Source organism: Suricata suricatta, chromosome X (assembly GCF_006229205.1).
Source record: "Suricata suricatta isolate VVHF042 chromosome X, meerkat_22Aug2017_6uvM2_HiC, whole genome shotgun sequence".
Lineage (NCBI taxonomy): Eukaryota > Metazoa > Chordata > Mammalia > Carnivora > Herpestidae > Suricata > Suricata suricatta.
The window spans coordinates 58,386,978-58,407,430 of record NC_043717.1 but is presented as its reverse complement, the minus strand read 5'-3'; the positions used below and the strand labels follow the sequence as shown (position 1 = coordinate 58,407,430).

At 37.3% G+C, this 20,453-nt stretch overlaps 1 protein-coding gene across 3 annotated transcripts in view; it reads left to right on the top strand.

Annotated features, from left to right (window-relative positions):
• BRWD3 (bromodomain and WD repeat domain containing 3) overlaps window positions 1-20,453 on the top strand; it is a 192,324-nt gene that overhangs the window by 80,564 nt on the left and 91,307 nt on the right. For 2 of the 3 annotated variants that reach the window (XM_029930083.1, XM_029930081.1), the window contains exons 12-15: window positions 7,565-7,603; window positions 14,942-14,982; window positions 17,645-17,749; window positions 18,931-19,084. In XM_029930083.1, the coding sequence (XP_029785943.1) occupies window positions 7,565-7,603; window positions 14,942-14,982; window positions 17,645-17,749; window positions 18,931-19,084 (339 nt within the window). The remainder of the gene's footprint in view (window positions 1-7,564; window positions 7,604-14,941; window positions 14,983-17,644; window positions 17,750-18,930; window positions 19,085-20,453) is intronic. The other variant, XM_029930082.1, reaches the window with a different exon arrangement.

The following is a 20,453-nucleotide window of genomic DNA, read 5'->3' as shown; positions in this document are numbered from 1 at the left end:
GTCTTCAGCCATAGGAGTTTCTTACTAGATATCCCTCCTGAGGCAAAGGAAACCAAAGCAAAATAAATTTTTGGAACTTCATCAAAATAAAATTCTGCACAGTGAAGGAAATCATCAACAAAACTAAAAGGCAGCCTACAGAATAGGAGAATATATTTGCAAATGACACATCTGAAAAATGTTTTGTCTCCTAAATATATAAAGAAGTTATAAAACTCAATACCCAAAAAATGAATTATCCTATTAAAAAATGGACAGAATACATAAATACACATTTTTCCAAAGAAGACATGCAAATGACCAATAGATACATGAAAAGATGCTCAACATTACTCATCAAAAAGGGAATTAAAACTACAATGAGATGTCACCTCACATGTGTCAGAATGGCTAAAATCAACAGTATAAGAAAAAACAGGTGTTGGTGAAGATGTAGAGAAAGGGGAACCCTCTTGCCCTGTTGGTGGGAATGTAAACTGGTGCAGCTGCTCTGGAAAACAGTATGGAGGGCCCTCAAAAAGTTAAAAACTGAACTACCTTATGATCCAGCTATTGCATTGCTTGATATTTACCCACAGAATACAAAACTACTAATTAAAACGGAGACATGCATATTGATGTTTATAGCAGAATAATGTACAATAGCCAAACTATGGAAACAGCCCAAGTGTCCATCAACTAATGAATGGGAAGATTGGTATATATGGTGTGGTGTGGTGTGTGTGTATGTATGTGTGTGTATAAAATGGAATATTACTCATTCTTAAAAAAGGATGAGGGGCGCCTGGGTGGCTCAGTCGGTTAAGCCTCTGTCTTCGGCTCAGGTCAGATCTCACGTTCGTGGGTTCGAGCCCCGCGTCAGGCTCTGTGCTGACAGCTAGCTCAGAGCCTGGAGCCTGCTTCCAGTTCTGTGTCTCCTCTCTCTGCCCCTCCCCCTCTCATGCTCTCTCTCTCTCGGTATCAAAAATAAATAAAACATTAAAAAAAAAAAGGATGAAATCTTCCCATTTGTAACAATGCAGATGGAGCTGGAAAGTATTATGCTAAGTGAGAAAAGTCAGAAAAAGATAAATAGCATGTGACTTTACTCATGTGGGATTTAAACAAAACAAACCAACAAAGGGAAAAAGAGAGAGAGAAATATAAATGAAAAAACAACAGACTCATGGTTACCAGAGGGGAAGTGGGTATAGGATGGGTTATGTTGTTGATAGGGATTATGGAGTTCCCTTGTGATAAGTAAGTACAGGGTGTTGTATAGATGTGTTGAGTCAGTATATTTAACACCTGAAACCAATATAACACTGAATGTTACCTAGCTGGGATTAAATAAAAAACTTTAAGAATAAAAGATTTTAAGGAGAAAAACCAACACTGGTGAAACTGTACTTATGCTAGACAAGATAGACATTCAAGCAAAGATGGTAATAAAAAGTATAGAAAGGCATTACCAAATGATAAAGAAGTCAATCTAGCATGAGGATATGTAGTGTCCCTTCACCACCCCACATTGAGGCGGCACTTGTCTGGTCCCGCCCCGGCCAGCAGGGCGGTAAATCCTTGGCCAGCAGGGCGGTAAATCCTTGCGGGTTCGTTCCTGAGGGAGGGAGAGAAAGGGCAGGAAGGGGGAGCACAGAGAGTAAGGACACAACACACGGTTTCTGATCAAGCCTTTTCTTCTTTATTCAGAAAACACTGTATCTTATAAAGGTTTCTAGGTGGGAAAACAAGGCAGCCAACCTAGGTCGGTTGCTAGGAAACAGGGTTAAGGGGTTAAGACTGGAGTAAAAGAGGAACCAAACTAAGGTTTTTAGCACAGCACTGAAGGGCCTATACCACCCTGCCTGTAGGCGATTGATCTTTGTTCTTCTGGCTTCTCCTCTGACAGGGAGTGGCGCTCCCCTGCCTATTTTTGTAACTCCCTTCAGGGAGTGACATTTCCGGCTAGTAAATGGCCAAGCTGCTGAATCTTAGCAGCTTCCCACAAGGATATAGTATTTGTAAATATTTTAGCACTCTACATAGGAGCACCTAAATATGCAAAAAAAAAAATCAACAGACTTTAAGGGAGAATTTGACAGCAATAAAATAATAGTGGGGGGTGGCCTTTAATACCCCACTGACATCAAATGGATAGGTTTTCCAGGAAGAAAACCAATAAGGAAGGATTGGCCTTAAATGACACATTAGACCAGATGGACTTAATAGATATATAATGAATGTTCCATCTACAGGCAGCAGAGTACACATGGAACATTGTCTAGAATAGATCATATTTAGGTCACAGAACAAGTCTTAGTAATTCAAAAATATTGAAATCATATCAGACATCTTTTTTGATCACAGTAGTGATTTATAAAAATAGAAATCAATTACAGAAGGAAAACTAGAGAAATCACAGATATGTGGATATTAAAGAAGATGCTACTGAACACCCATTGGAATGATTAGGATATCAATGAAGAAATTTAAAAAATCCTGGAGAAAAATGAAAATGGAAATATAACAGTCCAAAACATACAGGATGCAGCAAAAGCAGTTTTAGGAGTTAAGTTTACAGTGGTATAGGCTTATATTGAGAAACAAGAGAAATCTGAAGTAAATAATCTTACTCTACACACAAAGGAACTAAAAAAAACAACAACACAAAGCCCAATTTAGTAGAAGGAAGGAAGATCAGAACAGAAATAAATGAAATAGAGGCTGACAGTAGAAAAGATCGATGAAAGTAAGAGGGGTTCTTTGAAATAATGACGTTGATAAATGTTTAGCTAGACTCATCAAAAAAAATGAGAATGTACTCAAATTGATAAAATCAGAAACAAAGGATTACTTCCATCTGATACCACAGAAACACAAAGGATCATAAAAGACTACTATAAATAGTTATATGCCTATAAATTGGATAACCTAGATGAAATGGATAAATTCCTAAGATGTACAGTTTTCCAAGACTGAATGACTGAGAAATAAAATCTGTAGATTGAAGTCCAGGACCAGATGGCTTCACTGGTGAATACTGCAAACCATTCAAAGAAGATTTAATCACCTTCCTCAGACTCCTCCTAAAAATTAAGGCAGGAATGCTTCCAAACTAATTTTACAAGGTCAGTCCCTGATAGCAAAACCAGACAAGGAAGCCAAAAGTGAGAAAATTACAGGCTAATATCCCTGATATATAGAGATGCAAAAATCTTTAACAATAGTATTAGCAAAGTGAATTCAACACTGCATTCAAAGGTTATATACCATGATCAGGTGTATGCATGGGATGCAAGATTTATTCAACATCTGCAAATCAATCAACATGATATATACCACATTAGCAAAATGAAGGATAAAAGTTATCCTCTTAATAGAAGCAGAAAAATATTTGACAACATTCCACATTCATATATGATAACATCTCAATAAAGTGGGATAGAAAGAATGTATCTGAATATAATAAAGGTGATAAGTGACTAACCCACATCTAACATCATACTCAGTGGTGATAAAGGTGAAAGCGTTTCTCTAAGATCGGGAACAATATAAGGATGCCCATTCTTGCCACTTTATTCAACATAGTATTGGAAGTCCTAGCCACAGCAGTTAGTCATGTTAAAGAGCTAAAAGGCATCCAAACTGGAAAGGAAGAAGCAAAACTGTAATTATTTGCAGATCACATAATATCATATAAAGAAAACTAAAGATTCTATTAAAAAACTGTTAGAAGTCATAAATGTATTCAGTAAAATTGCAGGATAGAAAACCAATATACAGATATCTATTGTTTCTATACAGTTAGAACTATCAGAAAAAATATACTAAGAAAACAGCCCCATTTACAATTGTATCAAAAGGATGAAATACCTAGGAATAAATTTAACTAAAGAAAGGAAGACCTGCATCCAGAACTGATGAAATAAATTGAAGAAAAATAAATGGAAAGATATCCCATGCTTATGGGTAGGAAGAATTAATATTATGTCCATGCTCCCCAAAGAAATTAGAGATTATATGCAGTCCCTGTCAAAATGCCAGAAGCAGGGCACCTGGTGGCTCAGTTGGTTGAGCGTCCGACTTCAGCTCAGGTCATGATCTCACACTCTGTGAGTTCGAGCCCCGCATTAGGCTCTGGGCTGAAGGCTTAGAGCCTGGAGCTTGCTTCAGATTCTGTGTCTCCTTCTCTCTGCCCCTCCCCTGCTCATGCTCTGCCTCTCTGTCTCTCAAAAATAAATAAATGTTAAAAAAAAAACTTTAAAAAAAAATCCCAGCAGTATTTTTCACAGAACTGAAACAGATAATTCTAAAATTTGTAGGAACCACAAATAGCCAAAACAAACTTTAGAAAGGAGAACAAAACTGGAGTCTTCATACTTTTTGATTTCAAACTATACTAGAAAGTTCTTGTAATCAAAACAGCATGGTATTGGCAGAAAAACAGACAAGCAGATCAGTGGAACCGAATGAGGAGCCCAGAAATAAACCCGCACATATATGATCAGTTAATTTACAACAAAGGAGCCAAGAATATAAAATGGAGAAAAGGTGGTATCTTCAATAAATGGTGTTGGGAAAACTGGACAGCCACATGCAAAAGATCAAAACTCTGGACCACTGTTTTATACCATACACAAAAATTAACACAAAAGGAAGACCTGAGTGTAGTACCTGAAATAAAAATTCCTAGAAGAAAACAAAGGCAGTTGTCAGTTTGTAACCCTCTAAGGAGCTTAGATCTGAATATGAAACCGGCCCCTGTACTCAGAGGAGCAGGAGAAAGGCAGGCCACTCCAGGTTGATAGGTGGCAGTTTTAATAAGTAAAGGAACTTCCAGATAAGGCTTGTCTTGGGTGGCAGCAAGACAGATGGATCCCCATGCCTGCCCACCAAATCTTAAACGTTTATAAAGAGGCCGTAAGTGGGTTCAGCCAAGTACACTGTGCAGGTGTTCCCAGCACCACATCATTATCTCAAGGCTTTGCCCTCGGAGCAGCTTCTGATAGTGGGAAAGGCAAGAAGAAGAACCTGAATTTCAAGGGCAGAGTTTAGGAGCCTTTGCCTCCGGTCCAACTCACACATTAGCTGGTGGTCACATCTTTTCAGTGGCTCTCCCCAATATTCCATCTCTCATGACCAGCTTTTACAATCACACACACTTCTTGTGCAGTGGGCCTTAAGTGGTCAATAAAGGGTTTATTAGCATAGAGGTGGCTCCTTTGGTGGCTGTCTGGCTGCATTAGAGCCTAATGCCACAGTTATAGTACAAGTGCATATAAAAGGAAACACAGATTAATACACTGATTTCAAAATCAGTGACAACTTTTTTTTATAAGAGCCCATGATCTGAGCTACTGATTTATTAAGTCTCCTAAGCTGGGGATTGGATTACTCAGAGCATTCACTTGTGTTTCATGTGATTTAATAAGGATGATACATTAGCAGATTCATTAGGTGTGAACATACGTTATGTTTGGGTAATGGTAAAGGTACCTCTTTGAAGCAGTAATAATGTCTAAGGCCATTTTATTTTGGATAGTAAAGTAATAAAGATAAATTTTATTGTTATTATTTAACGCTTGCTGAGTGAATTTACTAAGGACTTCACATTTGCTGTAATGCCTTCTAAGCCAATGGAGGGAACAAAGACAGTGGCAAATGGTTAGATCAGTGGAAAAACCAAACGTTTCTCCTGACTTTGCGGAGAGGGAGGTTAGCACCTTTAAAAACTTGACTTGGTTGTATATATCATACATGTTGGACAGGGGAAGCAGCACTGTCAGGTGTAAAGAGATGAACTGGGGTTACGATATGCCATTATCAGGGCCCCATTTACTCCTTTCAGTGGTGCATGTTTCATTTCAGGTATAGTGCATTTTAACAGTTCTGGCATGCAGCAGCACAAGAGTATCTTAGTGGAGGTTGAGTAATTCTTCACCCCGTGGTGTGAAGTAACTCACCTATCTAGGTAGGACATTGCGTTGTAAATTCTAGTAATTTCTTTTCCAGGAATGATGGGGCTTGGTGGTTTCCACAGCATAAGTGTGTTGATCCACTGTGAGATTTGGGGCAATGGCTGTTTCCCAAAACTTCTATATCTTTACATATTGGGTGCCTAGGCAAGGATCCTTAGTCTGGCATGTAGGGCCCTACTGGTTGGTCACTTAAATATGTTAAAGCCTAGGACAGTACTTTAGTCTGGTTGGTCAGGGTGATCTTTCCTGTTAAGTATCTAATTTGCTGTTTTAATATTCCATTTTCCTTTCTACCAGCCCTGCTGTTGGTTTTAGGGAAGATGGAATCTTTAATGTCATATTTTATTGTTCAGTCTTGTACATCATGGCCTTTGAAATGTGACCTCTGATCATTATGTGTTTGATGGAGGTACTCATACATGGTACTCAGTTTTTTTTTTAAATCTCCTAATCATGGCAGCCTGGTTTGCATGGTGGCAGGGAAAAGCTTGGGTTATGCCAGATGCAGTGTCCACATAAACCAAGGCATATTTAGAAGTCTTAATCAGAGGAGGCCAATATAATCAATTTTCCAGTTTCTCCCGGAACTCCAGTGGATGGCCCAGTTCTTTTAGCAGTTGCCTTGGGTGCTTAGAATGTACAATATGCGGTTATTTCTTTAACCAAGTCGCAGTACTCTGAGGATAGTCTGGTATCCTTGACAGTATGCTATCATATTTGGGCTTTGTGGGAGCAACTCTTTTTATGTACCCAATCTGCTATAACTACTGAAAGGTCAGTAGCTAAGGCTCATTCCTGAGCTGGGGCATCAGCTTTCTGATTGCCAGGGGTGTGTCTGTGTCTTTAAGAGCTAGGAAATGAAAAACAGTGAGAATCACTTCAGGCTCTTGCAGATGGACCCAAATGTCATTTTATATATATCTTGACCCCACCAGGACTTTTTAATGGTCATCCACCCCTCAGCTTCCCATTGTTCAGGCCTTAAATTTAATCCCTGTGGAAAAGCCTAATTATCAGTACAACGGGTTAATGGCCAGGACTCATGAGTGATCAGCAGCCAGACCAGACTGAGCTCAATGCCCTGGCTGCTGTGTGAGAGGCTTTACCTAGAGGAGCCCTGTGTACATTGTTAGGAGCTATTGCTCTATAGGGGTATATTGGGGCATTTCCCCCTGCCAGAGCTGGAACCAAAATCCCAGGGCCATTCTCCCCTTTTGTTATCTCTGCCATCTTTTGGAGTCATAGACATATCTAACTCAAATGGTAGCCCTGGTTAGCAGATGCCCACAGCTTGAATCTAGTTTGTTAGTATTTTTGCCTTCTCAAAGGCAGCTTGTTGCTGTGGTCCCCAGTCCCATATGTGCCCTTTCTTTACTACGAAGCATAAGGAACAGGAGTACTATGCCAGGTGTGGATTGAAAGTCTTCCAAAACCCCAAATCCCCATAAATGATTACACCTCTTTTGTATTCTTAGGGGTTAGTTAGGCTTGTACCTTTTCAGTTACAGCTTTATGAGTCTTAGCTGACCAGATGACACCCAAAACCTTATGGCAGTGTCTGGGCCTTGAATTTTCTTTGGGCTCATTGCCCATCTTCTTCCTCACAGATGTTCCTGAGCAAAGCCTACAGGTGTCCTGCAGCAGAGGTAAATCTTTACATGTTAACATGATATTATCAATGTAATGGATCCATTTTGCTGATGAGGGGAAGGAGAACAGGGATAGGTCCCCAGCTACCACCATCCTATGACATTTTGTGGCTATGCACTTAGCCTTGGGGGAGTACTTGAAAGGTTTATTATTATCTCCAACATGAATCTCCAATTTAATCTTAGTTATCAGAAACCTGTCAAAGTCTTTTCCATGAATTTTCTTGAAGATGAAGCAGTTTTTTAGGAACACTTTTTTACAAAGTATCAGAGCAAAACAGTAACTGCAAATGACAGAAGACTTAAAAATGGCCATTTGGTTTGATGAGAGTTTATCATAATGCAGTTGAAAAGAGAACTATGGCAGTTTATTCCTTTTTCTTTCTGGCAGTGTTTTGGTTATCTCCAGGGGTTATTTCGAAGACATGATAAGATTTATAAACTTCAAGGGACAAAGAAAGATGTAAGTTACTCCTAGGAGTTTTGGGGCAACTGCTTTTTAAAATTAGGAGTGAGGTGGTATGGGCATTTTGTCTGTTACCCCATCAATTACCACAACGTCTTCCTCTTTATTTCCATCATTTTCTCCAAGATTCCACCTCTTAACATCCTAATCAGGCTTTGTTACAAGTTCTCGTATCTTGGAACACCTGGGTGGCTCAGTCAGTTCAGCGTCCAACTTCATCTCAGGTCATATGAACTCACGTTTCATGGGTTCAATCCCCGTGTCAGTCTCTGTGCTGACAGCTCAGAGCCTGAAGCCTGCTTTGGATTCTGTGTCTTCTTCTCTCTCTGCTCCTTCTCCACTCATGGTTTCTCTCTCTCTCTCTCTCTCTCTCTCTCTCTCTCTCTCTCAAAAATAAACATTAAAAAAAATTCTCATGCCTTAATAGATGGCAGCTTGTACCTTCCTTGCTTTGCAAAGGAGCACACTAAAGTCTTTAATTTATTATCTGCTCTTCATCTTGTCTGCCAGCCCCAGAGCTAGCAGAGTAGTGGACACTTGCATATCCTTTTCTAATCGTACCTCTACTAATTTTCTAATTTGAGCTTTAGCCTTTAGTTGGGCATCGGTAGCCAGCTGAACTACTCACAGTAGAGACCCACTGTGACAACTACATGTTTCCCTTCTCTGCCTCAGTGCGGTATGTGCATTTTCTCCAACAAGTACATTAGACTGGCTGGCATTTTCTGGGTGTCCTCATACTCATACAGTAGTCCACAAGCATCTAACATGCAGGCCACCCAACCTCACACAGAATTTGATGGCTGATAGGGGATATCTCCTGCACATGCTTCATTCCTAAGGCCCATTTCTTTGGTATCTTGTCTGGCTTTCCAATTGCCAGTTCACAACCTTCTTCTTCTTCTTCTTTTTTAATAGTTTATTTTCAAATTGGTTTCCCTATAACACCCAGTGCCTCTCCCCACAAGTGCCTCCCACCATGACCATCACCGCCTACCCTCCCTCCCCCTCCCCCTTCAGTCCATGGTTCATTTTCAGTATTCAGTAGTCTTTCATGATTTGTGTCCCTCATTCTCTCCAGCTCTCTTTCCCACTTCCTCTCCCTATGGTCCTCTGTTAGGTTTCTCCTGTTAGACCTATGAGTGCAAACATATGGTATCTGTCCTTCTCTGCCTGACTTATTTCACTTAGCATGACACCCTCGAGGTCCATCCACTTTGCTACAAATGGCCAGATTTCATTCTTCCTCATTGCCATATAGTACTCCATCTTCTTGATCCATTCATCAGGTGATGGACATTTAGGCTCTTTCCATGATTTGGCTATCGTAGAAAGTGCCGCTATAAACATTGGGGTACATGTGCCCCTATGCATCAGCACTTCTGTATCCTTTGACTAAGTCCCCAGTAGTGCTATTGCTGGGTCATAGGGGAATTCTACTGATAGTGTCTTAAGGAGCCTCCACACTGTTTTCCAGAGCGGCTGCACTAGTTTACATTCCCACCAGCAGTGTAGGAGGGTGCCCGTTTCTCCACATCCTCATCAGCATCTATATTCTCTTGATTTGTTCATTTTAGTGACTCTGACCAGTGTGAGGTGGTATCTCAGTATGGTTTTGATTTGAATTTCCCTGATGATGAGTGACGCTGAGCATCATTTCATGTACCTGTTGGCCAGCTGGATGTCCTCTTTGGAGAAGTGTCCATTCAGGTCTTCTGTCCATTTCTTCACTGGATTATTTGTTTTTCGGGTATGGAGTTTAGTGAGCTCCTTGTATATTTTGGATACTAGCCCTTTACCTGATATGCCATTTGCCACTATTGTTTCCCATTCTGTCAGTTGCCTCTTAGTTTTTTTGATTGTTTCCTTTGCCATGCAGAAGCTTTTTATCTTGATGAGGTCCCAGTAGTTCATTTTTGATCTTGATTCCCTTGCCTCTGGGGATGTGTCGAGGAAGAACTTGCCGTGATGTGATTGAGGTCAAGGAGGCTATTTCCTGCTTTTTCCTCAAGGGATTTTATGGTTTCCTGTCTCACATTCAGATCTTTTATCCATTTTGGGTTTATTTTTGTGAATGGTGTAAGAAAGTGGTTTAATTTCATTTTTCTACATGTTGTTGTCCAGCTCTCCCAACACCACCTGTTGAAGAGGCTGTCTTTTTTCCATTGGATACTCTTTCCTGCTTTGTCAAAGATTAGTTGGGCATATACTTGTGGGTCCAGTTCTGGGTTCTCTATTCTAGTCCATTGGTCCATGTGTCTGTTTTTGTGCCAATACCATATTGTCTTGATGATGACAGCTTTGTAGTAGAGGCTAAAATCTGGGATTGTGATGTCCCCTGTTTTGGTTTTCTTCTTCAATACTACTTTGGCTATTTGGGTTTTTTTGTGGTTCCATATGAATTTTAAGATAGTTTGTTCTAGCTTTGAGAAGAATGTTGGTGCAATTTTGATGGGGATTTCATTGAATGTGTAAATTGCTTTGGGTAATAATGACGTTTTAACAATGTTTATTCTTCTGTTCCATGAGCACGGAATGTTTTTCCATTTCTTTGTGTCTTCTTCAATTTACTTCATAAGTCTTCTATAGTTTTCAGCATACAGGTCTTGCATTCTTATACACCAAAAATGAAGCAACAGAAAGAGAAATCAAGAAACAGATCCCATTCACAATTGCACGAAAAACCATAAAATACCTAGGAATAAACCTAACCAAAGACCATTCATAAGCTTTTTGGGAGCTTCTTGGTTTAATATGAAACTGGCCCATATAACCCAGAGGGCAGAGAAAGGCCAAGCAAAGAGGTAGGCCACTCTGGGTTGGTAATACGCAAAGGGAATTTACACATAAGGCTTGTCTTGGGTGTCAACAAGGCAAGTGGATCTTTGTGCCTATTCATCAAATCTTAAAAGTTTGTAAATAAGCCTTAACTGTGTTCACTCAGGTTACTGTGCAGGTGTTTTCAATACCACATCATCATCTCAAGGCTTTGTCCTTGAAATACCCTCTGGGAGTGGGAAGCCAGGTGGAACCCATATTCCAAGGATAGGGAAAATGGTGAGGAGCCTCCAATTACCTGGGGTCCAGCTCAAAGGTCAACTGGCATTCACATCTTTTTGATGACTTTCCCAACAGTGGTAAGGTTGTTGGCATTCGTCTTAGTGAATTTTTTTAAATCTGGCTTTATAGGCAAGGGAGACAAAAGCAAATATAAGGAAATGGGGCTGTATCTTACTAAAAAGCTATTACACCGTGAAGGAAAACATCAGTAAAACAAAAAGGCAAACCACTAAATGGGAAAACATATTTATAAATAATAAATCCATTAAGGGGTTAATATCCAAAATGTATAAAGAACTCATATAACTCAAAATTTAAAAATTAAACACTGGGCAGAGGAAGTAAATAAACATTTTTTCTAAAGAAGACATATACATATATATATATATATATGTATATATCTCCAACAGACACATGAAAACATGTTCAACATCACTAATTATTAGGGAATGCAAATGAAAACCACAATGAGATATCACCTAACACCTATTAGAATGGGTGTTATCAGAAAGACAAGCAATAACAAGTGTTGGAGAAGATGTGGAGGAAAGGGTACTCATACACTATTGGTGGGAACGTAAATTAGTGTAGCCTTTATGGAAAGCAGTATGGACATTTGTCAAAAAATTAAAAACAAGACTACCATATGATCCAGATAGTCCATTTCTGTGTATTTATTTAATTATTTAAATGTTTATTTTTGAGAGAGAGAGACATAGTGCAAGCAGGGGAGGGGCAGAGAGAGAGGAAGACACAGAATCTGAAATAGACTCTATACTCTGAGCTGTCAGTGCAGAACCCCATATGGGACTTGAACCACAAGATCATGACCTGAGCTGAAGTTGGATGCTTAACCCACTGAGCCACCCAGGTGCCCCAGTTCTGAGTATTTATTGGTGAATATAAAAACACTAACTCAAGATCTATGCACCCCATGTTCATTGCAGCATTATTTATAGTAGCCAGAAAGTGCAAGCAAACTAAGTGTCCATCCATGGATGAATGGATAAAGATGTGGTGCACACATGCACATTCGCGTGCACACACTGGAATACCACTCAGCCACGCATAAAGAAATCTTGCCATTTGCGACAATATGGATGGACCTTGAGGATATTATGCTACCTGAAAAATCTGATGAAGCAAGGCAAATAACGTGATTTCACTATATGTGGATTCTAAAATAACAAAACAAAGGAACAAATAAAACCAAAGAAAAACTAACTCATAGATACAGAGATTGGTGGTTACCAGAGAGAAAAGGGTGTTGGAATATGGGTGACAGGACTCAAATGTATGGTTATGGATGGTAACTAGACTTAATGGTGGTGATCACTTTCTAGTATATATAAATATCAAGATATAATATTGTACACCTGAAACATATATAATGCTGTATGCCAATTTTTAAGAAAAATTTTAATGTTTGTTTTTGATAGAGACAGAGAATGAGAGCGGGGTGGGGGGTGGGCAGAGAGAGAGGGAGACACAGAACCCAAAGCAGGCTTCAGCCTCTGAGCTGTCAGCACAGCCTGATGCGGGGCTTGAACCCACAAAATGTGAGATCATGACCTTAGCTGAAGTCTTACGCCCAACTGACTGAGCCACCCAGGGGCCCCTGCTGTATGCCAACTTTATATCAATAAAAATAAGCAAAAGTCATATCAAGTATATCTTAGAAAAAAATTAATTTACTAATTTAGTTTGTCAATTTTAGTATGATTGTTGCAGGTTGCTATCAAAGGCTCCTGAAATCTAGTCCTACTCAGTTATCAGTAAAAGCAGGTAACAGCTTTATCCCTGGGTGACAGCCATTGGTGACTAGCACTTGTCCTCTCAAGCTATTTCTACTTAACTTTTCAGGAAGGTTGGAACTAATACTGTATTTTCATATCCCCATGGACCTTTCATCTGTAATTCCTCTTCCTTTCATTACCCTTTTCTCTAAATAATTATTTACTGTGGTATATGGGAGTACTTGTTTTTCAGCTTACTGTGCATCTTGTGTACCTCGTTGTGCAAGCAATATAGTCAGCAATTGAAAGCACTCAGCTTTGCAAGTCTTAAGGTTACTATTAGTATGGTTGACCTCTCATTTGGAATAGTATTACTGAACATCTATAAAACACACACAATTTCCCCGAATGATGACTTCTAGGAAAGGATACTTTTTGAGTTACAAAATCACTAAATGTTCCTGAAATATGTAGTAAAAGACACCCTTATTAGAAACCTTCTCCTTCAGCTTTTGGAAACAAGTCCTGATTTTGTCCAATTCAACAAAATTGAACAGTTACTGAACCAAGGAGAGCTCTCACCTTGCCGTAACTTATTCCTAGATGCTAAAATCCTACAATATTATTTAAATTATAAAAGAGAAAAACTCAGGAAATCCATAAAGATCACAATCTGAGACTATCCAGTGGGAGAAATACATTTGTACTTGAGTATACAAAGGAGGCATCTTTATAATTACCATCCAAGTAGGTTATATATACAAATGCAGTCAAGTTTATTGAGAGCTGAGTGAGAAGGAGGTAGTAATTACAGTGGGCAAGAATTGAGTGGGGGAAAGATGAAGAAAAATTGATTAGTAGAGTTTTGCGGGTTTTTTTTTTTATACGGGTCCAGCTAAGAGAAAGTCAGGAAATCTAAGTATTCCCTTTTGAAGTCAGTGGCTGCTGTTAGTCATTAAAAATAAGATGTCCTTTCAGAACATCTAAGACCAGTTATTTCAACTGCAGTGAGAGTCTAGAATCTGTCAGATAAATACTACAATGAAATCATGGAGCAATATGAGTCATGGATACTTCTGAACATATGAGGACAGTTTAATAATTTTTAAAAGTTAAAAGTAGTTAAATACAAAGATATTTAGTATCTGAGCTTTTTATTAAAAATTCAACTCCAGTTAAGTCACTGAGTAGTTTGTGAAAATGTGTCCAACATTTGAGGGTGCATTTCAGCTTTATTATCGAGTAAAGAAGAGGAAAATGCACTTTCTGGCTTACACTTTATTGTTTTTTTTTTTTAATTTATTTTTGAGAGACAGAGAGAGACAGCATGAGCAGGGAAAGGTCAGAGAGAGAGGGAGGTACAGACTCAGAAGCAGGCTTCAGGCTCTGAGCTAGCTGTCAGCACAGAGCCTGACGCGGGGCTCAAACCCACGAACTGTGAGATCATGACCTGAGCTGAAGCCGGACGCTCAACCGACTGAGCCACCCAGGCGCCCCATGGCTTACACTTTAATCTTCTCATAACTATAATATACATTATATTCATAAAAGTATAACTTAATCATTATAAAAGAAGATTTATGAAGAAGTATATAAAATATAGTACCTATAGTCAGATGAATCCTTTGTAAGATAATTGAATGAACCATGTGAGGAACAGGAAATGGCTGATTTATTTTCTGAAATTAAAAGAAAAATAAGTGGGAAGATTAGTTCAACTATGAAATCAGCTATTTTAAGGTGCCATTTTAGATTAGTGTGCTGTCTTATTATGGGTGATATAATAAACTAATATCTATTCAAAACTGTCTCTTGAGATTATGATTTGGTAACAGCTTTTGCTTATGTCTGGTTTGTCTCAAATTACTACTAATGAGTATTCCTCCTCAGTTAGTGCATTGTTTCAGCCTTCATTAATTTTTTAAAAAGAAAATTGGAGTTTTTTCCCAAGAAAATTATAGCATTAAAAATCTATTTCATGATGCATTTGTATGTGAATTTGAAGAGGAGCATACTTTATTCGTTTTACAAATAAATTAACTCTAACCAAAAATCTGTTGTTTTATGTCTTAGGACAAAGTTGTTGCTGTTCAGTTCTGTAACAATGGAGACAGGTAACTATGTAGTACATATCTATGTAAACAGATGTTTGAAATATTTTATCTCTATTCCCTCGGAAGTAGCTCCCTCTGCTATACTAGTTTATTTCAGTTCAGTTTCTTAAGATGAAAACCCTTGTCTATTTTTGATGACATCGTTACCCCATATCTTTTAAGCTGCTATCCAATAGTAACCATACTTAATCAATCCTTCCTTTCTGATTGATTTATTTTTTGTTTATTTAATTTTTTCCATTTATGTTATCACTCACTTCAGTCAATAATTCTGTTATTTGACCCATTACGTTCAGTTTTCTTCTTCTTTCTAAATATATCCTGTCCATTTCTGCCAGATCCACATTGCTCTGTTCAGAAATCTTTAGTGATTCTTCTTTGTCTATAGAATAGAATCCAAATGTCTTAGCCTCGAATTCAGTACTTTCTATAACTTAGACTTACATTCTTTGCTCATTTACTATTCCCATATAAATCTTTACATCTAGCCTAATTGACTTAATCATTGCTTCTGTTATATTTCAAATCTATATCTATATATCTGTTTGTCTATCTGTCTTCTGTGTCCTCTCATTTGTTTATTTGCTTATGCTTTATGGCACACCATTCTTACCCAGAAACATCATCCCCTATTCCCCTTCACTTCTTTCCTTCCTATAGCCTTATGCTCTCCTTCACTCTTATTTTTCTTTTCTCTCAAGTCCCTTTCTCTTCTTGCCTAAGTCATATCTTCCTTTTAAGGTTCATACTCTATCTGAAACCTTCTCTGACTGCTCAAGATTTTAGCCATATGGTCTTCCTCTGGAAATCTGTATTACATATTGTCTCTACTACTCATATGATACATATTTTCTGTGTCTGAAACTCAGAAATATATAGTTATTTGTACATGCTCTCAAATGTTTGATCCCCAAAATATTACTATCTTTCGTCTAAAAATTGACCTAGAATAGATTTAAAAATGTAACTAATTAACATAAATTTGTATCCATATATTTCTATAAGAACTGTATGTGGGTGACCATGTTTTCTAATTTAATTTAATTTAAATTTAATTTTTTAATTTTTTGACCATGTTTTATTTTTAAATATTTTCAGACAATGGGTGAATGATGAATTTATTCATCTTTATTAAATATAAGAGTATAATAATGATGGTCCACATAGAGTGAAGTTTATATTAGGAATGAAAAAAACCTTCATATAATTTTTTGAGGTTGGTTTATTGCACTATACTGAGTAATGCCCTTGAAGGTTTGTACAGCTATGATTCTTTCATGCTAAAGGAACCTGAAGTTTTTAATTATTTGCCTTTTCCTTAAAGAACAAACATTATTTTATCTTTATTAGTTATGTAGACAATCAAAAAAAGATGTCCAATTTTTTTTTACTAAAAATTAAGGATACAGTTTAGAATAAAAGTAACATTTTTTTCCTTTCACAATGACAGGATAATGAAGAATTTTACCACTCAGTATTGCCAAGGGTTTAGGGACAATGGGCACTCAGTCTCCTACAACTTTTGATGAGATTGTAAATTGATAAAATTTTATTCAGGGAAATAATTTGTCAAAATCTTAAACAATGTTCCTACCATTTGATTCAGCAAAGATATGTATAGGATTATACAAAGATGTGTATAGAGATATTCATTACAAGTTTATGTATAATGGTGAAGAATGGAAATAGTATAAATATCATTAGGGGTCTAGGTTTAACTGATACATCCATATAGTTGAACACTTATTAAAAGTCATGGTAGTTTTATATTTGTAAACCTAGAAAATATACTTATGAAATAACAAGTTGGGGAAAATACTATAAAATATTACATATAGTACAATTTTCTGTTTCCTGTAGGGGGAAATATATAAGTGTTTATGCATGCCTTTAATAAAGTCTGGAAGAATGGAAATGAAAGTATGAACAGTGATAGAATTATGAGTGAATGAATATATTTTTATAAGTTTTATTGAGATATAATGCACATAACATAACTTTAGTGGTTTTTAGTGTATTCACTGGGTTGTGTAACCTTCACCACCATAAATTTAGAACATTTTTAGCACCCCAGAAAGAATTCCCATACTCTTTAATTATCATTTCCCAGTCTCTTTACACCCCCACTTTTAAATCTGGACCACCATTAATCCACTTTTTATCTTTATAGATTTGCCTATTCTGGAAATTTTATATAAATTATATTATACAATATGTGGTCTTTTGTGACTGACTTCTTTGACTTAGCGTAATGTTTTCAGGACTCAACCATGTTGCAGCGTGTATCATTATTTCATTTATTTTTATTGCTGAATACTGTTTGTATGGATACCACAGTTTGTTTATCTCTTTATTAGTTGATGGACAGTTGGGTTGTTAACCACTTTTTGGCTTATAATGAATAATACCATGGATATTCATGTACAAGTTTTTATGTGAACTTATGTTTATTCCTCTTGGATTTTTACTTGGGAGTAGAATTGTTGAGCTATATGGTGACTGTGTTTATCATTTTGAGGAACTTCCAAGTTATTTTCCAAAGTATCATTTTTATTCCTCCCTAGGAGTGTATGGGGATGAATGTGTTACTTTTATAATTAGAAAAAGAGTGGTTTCTATTTTGGAAGAACATAATAAGTATATTTTAACTGTTTCTTTGCAGTTTAAGATTTGTTAGTGGAAGTAGAGATGGAACAGCAAGAATTTGGCAATATCAGCAACAAGAATGGAAGAGTATAGTGCTAGATATGGCTACTAAAATGACTGGGTAAGATTGGATGTTAGATATTTCAGTAATTCTCATATGGTTATAGTATCTTTTATATTATTGAATTATGTTTAATAATGAAAATATCTTTTTAAGTTAGTAGATAGTTTTGAGTTAACTGATGGACCTGAAGTTTGCATTTAGCCTCTAAGTAAATTGCCTTTTGCTGCTGATTAACAGACTGGATGATAGGAACATTGCTGAGTCATTAAAAATTATGATCCCTTGTGACCCAAAGATCTCTGCTCTACTAATGCCCAGAATTATTTTCTGCCTTAGTTTTCTGTAGGTAATTTTTTATATCTGTCAATACTACTTTCTACTTTGAGGGTTGTCACTATTAAATGTCATTGTAAGTTTAACTAACTGTCTTACTGAGGAGATACCTTTATAATGTTTCAGACTGTTAGCATTCCTACTCAACATTATAAATACACTTAATCAGCATTCTGTCTCATCATCTTCCCTGTTGATTGGAAGATACATAATTATCTCCTGAGAATATTACAGTTTCTATTGGTGTGACCCTGAAATTAATTATCTTCCCATTAATAATAATATAGAACTGACATTGTAGTCATAGTCAGCTATTCATGTATATTCATTTAAATCAAAAGTTCATAAATTTCTTGCTGCTTTTAAAGCCTGTCAGTTTCAAACATTTATTATTTCAGTGAATAAAGTATCCATTATGTTTTTTATTCAAATTTTCTGGTAGGCAACATGACTTTGTATTTTATTTTTCAAGGAATTTGTAGATTTTTTTTCTAGTTTCACTTTTTTTTGTCCTTGTGTAACTATTTTTTTTTGTCATTTTGTGTCTTTTTTCTCCCTAAAATGAGCTATGAGTATTACCCTATTTAGGTACTTTTATTATTTTATTTTGTGAGTACTTAAAAGTATTTTTAGTTTAGGACTTTTTATCCAAAAATTTGCAAGCTCCTGGAGAGATTTTCTTAATTGTTATTTATTTTTTGTTTTGTTTTTGTTTTTGTTTTGTATTGTCCATACATTTTTTTAGTTAATAATTCAGTATACAACTAGGATGCTTTAAGAGATGAATCATTTCTATTTAATTATATATATATAATTTCATTTGAGATTTTCTTATAATTTGCTATTTTCAATATACATTTGTTAATAATTTACAATGTATGAATATTACAAATTATTTTACTTAGGAATAATATGCCATCTGGAGAAGACAAAGTCACTAAACTTAAGGTGACTATGGTTGCCTGGGATCGCTATGACACCACAGTTATTACTGCAGTGAACAATTTCCTTTTGAAAGTATGGAATTCTGTCACAGGGCAACTTCTTCATACTTTATCTGTAAGTATTCTTGGAATAATTAAAATGATAAAAAAGGGCATTATTCTAGAAGACAGGAAATTTAAGTTTTAATTTACTTCCTGTGACTTACTATCCCTCAGGGAAGCAATTATTTGAGTCACCTCTGCAAGATAGGGATGGCACATGGTATAGCTGCTAAAAGAAGATACAGAAACTTTTCAGATCCTTTTCAGGTCTTATAAATAATCTATTTTGTTAAATGCAGTCAAGGATATGTAAGTTATTTGGTTTTTTTAAATAGTTTATTGTCAAATTGGTTTCCATATAACACCCAGTGCTTCTCCCCACAAGTGCCCCCCTCCATGACCATCACCGCCCTCCCTCCCTCCCCCTCCCCCTTCAGTCCATGATTCGTCTTCAGTATTCAGTAGTCTCCCTTGATCTGTGTCCCTCACTCTCCCCCACTCTCTTTCCCCCTTCCTCTCCCCATGGTCCCCTGCCAGGTCTCTCCTTTTATACCTATGAATGCAAACATATGATACCTATCCTTCTCTGCCTGACTTATTTCGCTTAGCATGACACCCTGAGGTCCATCCACGTTGCTACAAATGGCCAGATTTCATTCTTTCTCATTGCCATGTAGTACTCCATTGTGTATATATACCACATCTTCTTGATCCATTCATCAGGTGATGGACATTTAGGCTCTTCCCATGATTTGGCTATTGTTGAAAGTGCCACTATGAACATTGGGGTACATGTGCTACTATGCATCAGCACTTCTGTATCTCCTGGGTAAATCCCTAGCACTGCTATTGCTGGATCATAGGGGAGTTCTAGCGATAGTTTTTTGAGGAGCCTCCACACTGTTTTCCAGAGCGGCTGCACCAGTTTACATTCCCACCAACAGTGTAGGAGGGTGCCCGTCTCTCCACACCCTCGCCAGCATCTATATTCTCTTGATTTGTTCATTTTAGCGACTCTCACTGGTGTGAGGTGGTATCTCAGTGTGGTTTTGATTTGAATTTCCCTGATGATGAGTGACGCTGAGCATCATTTCATGTGCCTGTTGCCATCTGGATGTCCTCTTTGGAGAAGTGTCTTTTCAGGTCTTCTGCCCATTTATTCACTGGATCATTCATTATTCGTGTATGGAGTTTAGTGAGCTCCTTGTATATTTTGGATATTAGCCCTTTATCTGATATGCCATTTGCCACTATCTTTTCCCATTCTGTGGGTTGCCTATTAGTTTTTTTTTTTATTGTTTCCTTTGCCTTGCAGAAGCCTTTTATCTTGATGAGGTCCCAGTAGTTCATTTTTGTTCTTGATTCCCTTGCCTCTGGGGATGTGTCGAGGAAGAAATTGCTGTGATTGAGGTCTAGGAAGCTATTTCCTGCTTTTTCCTCAA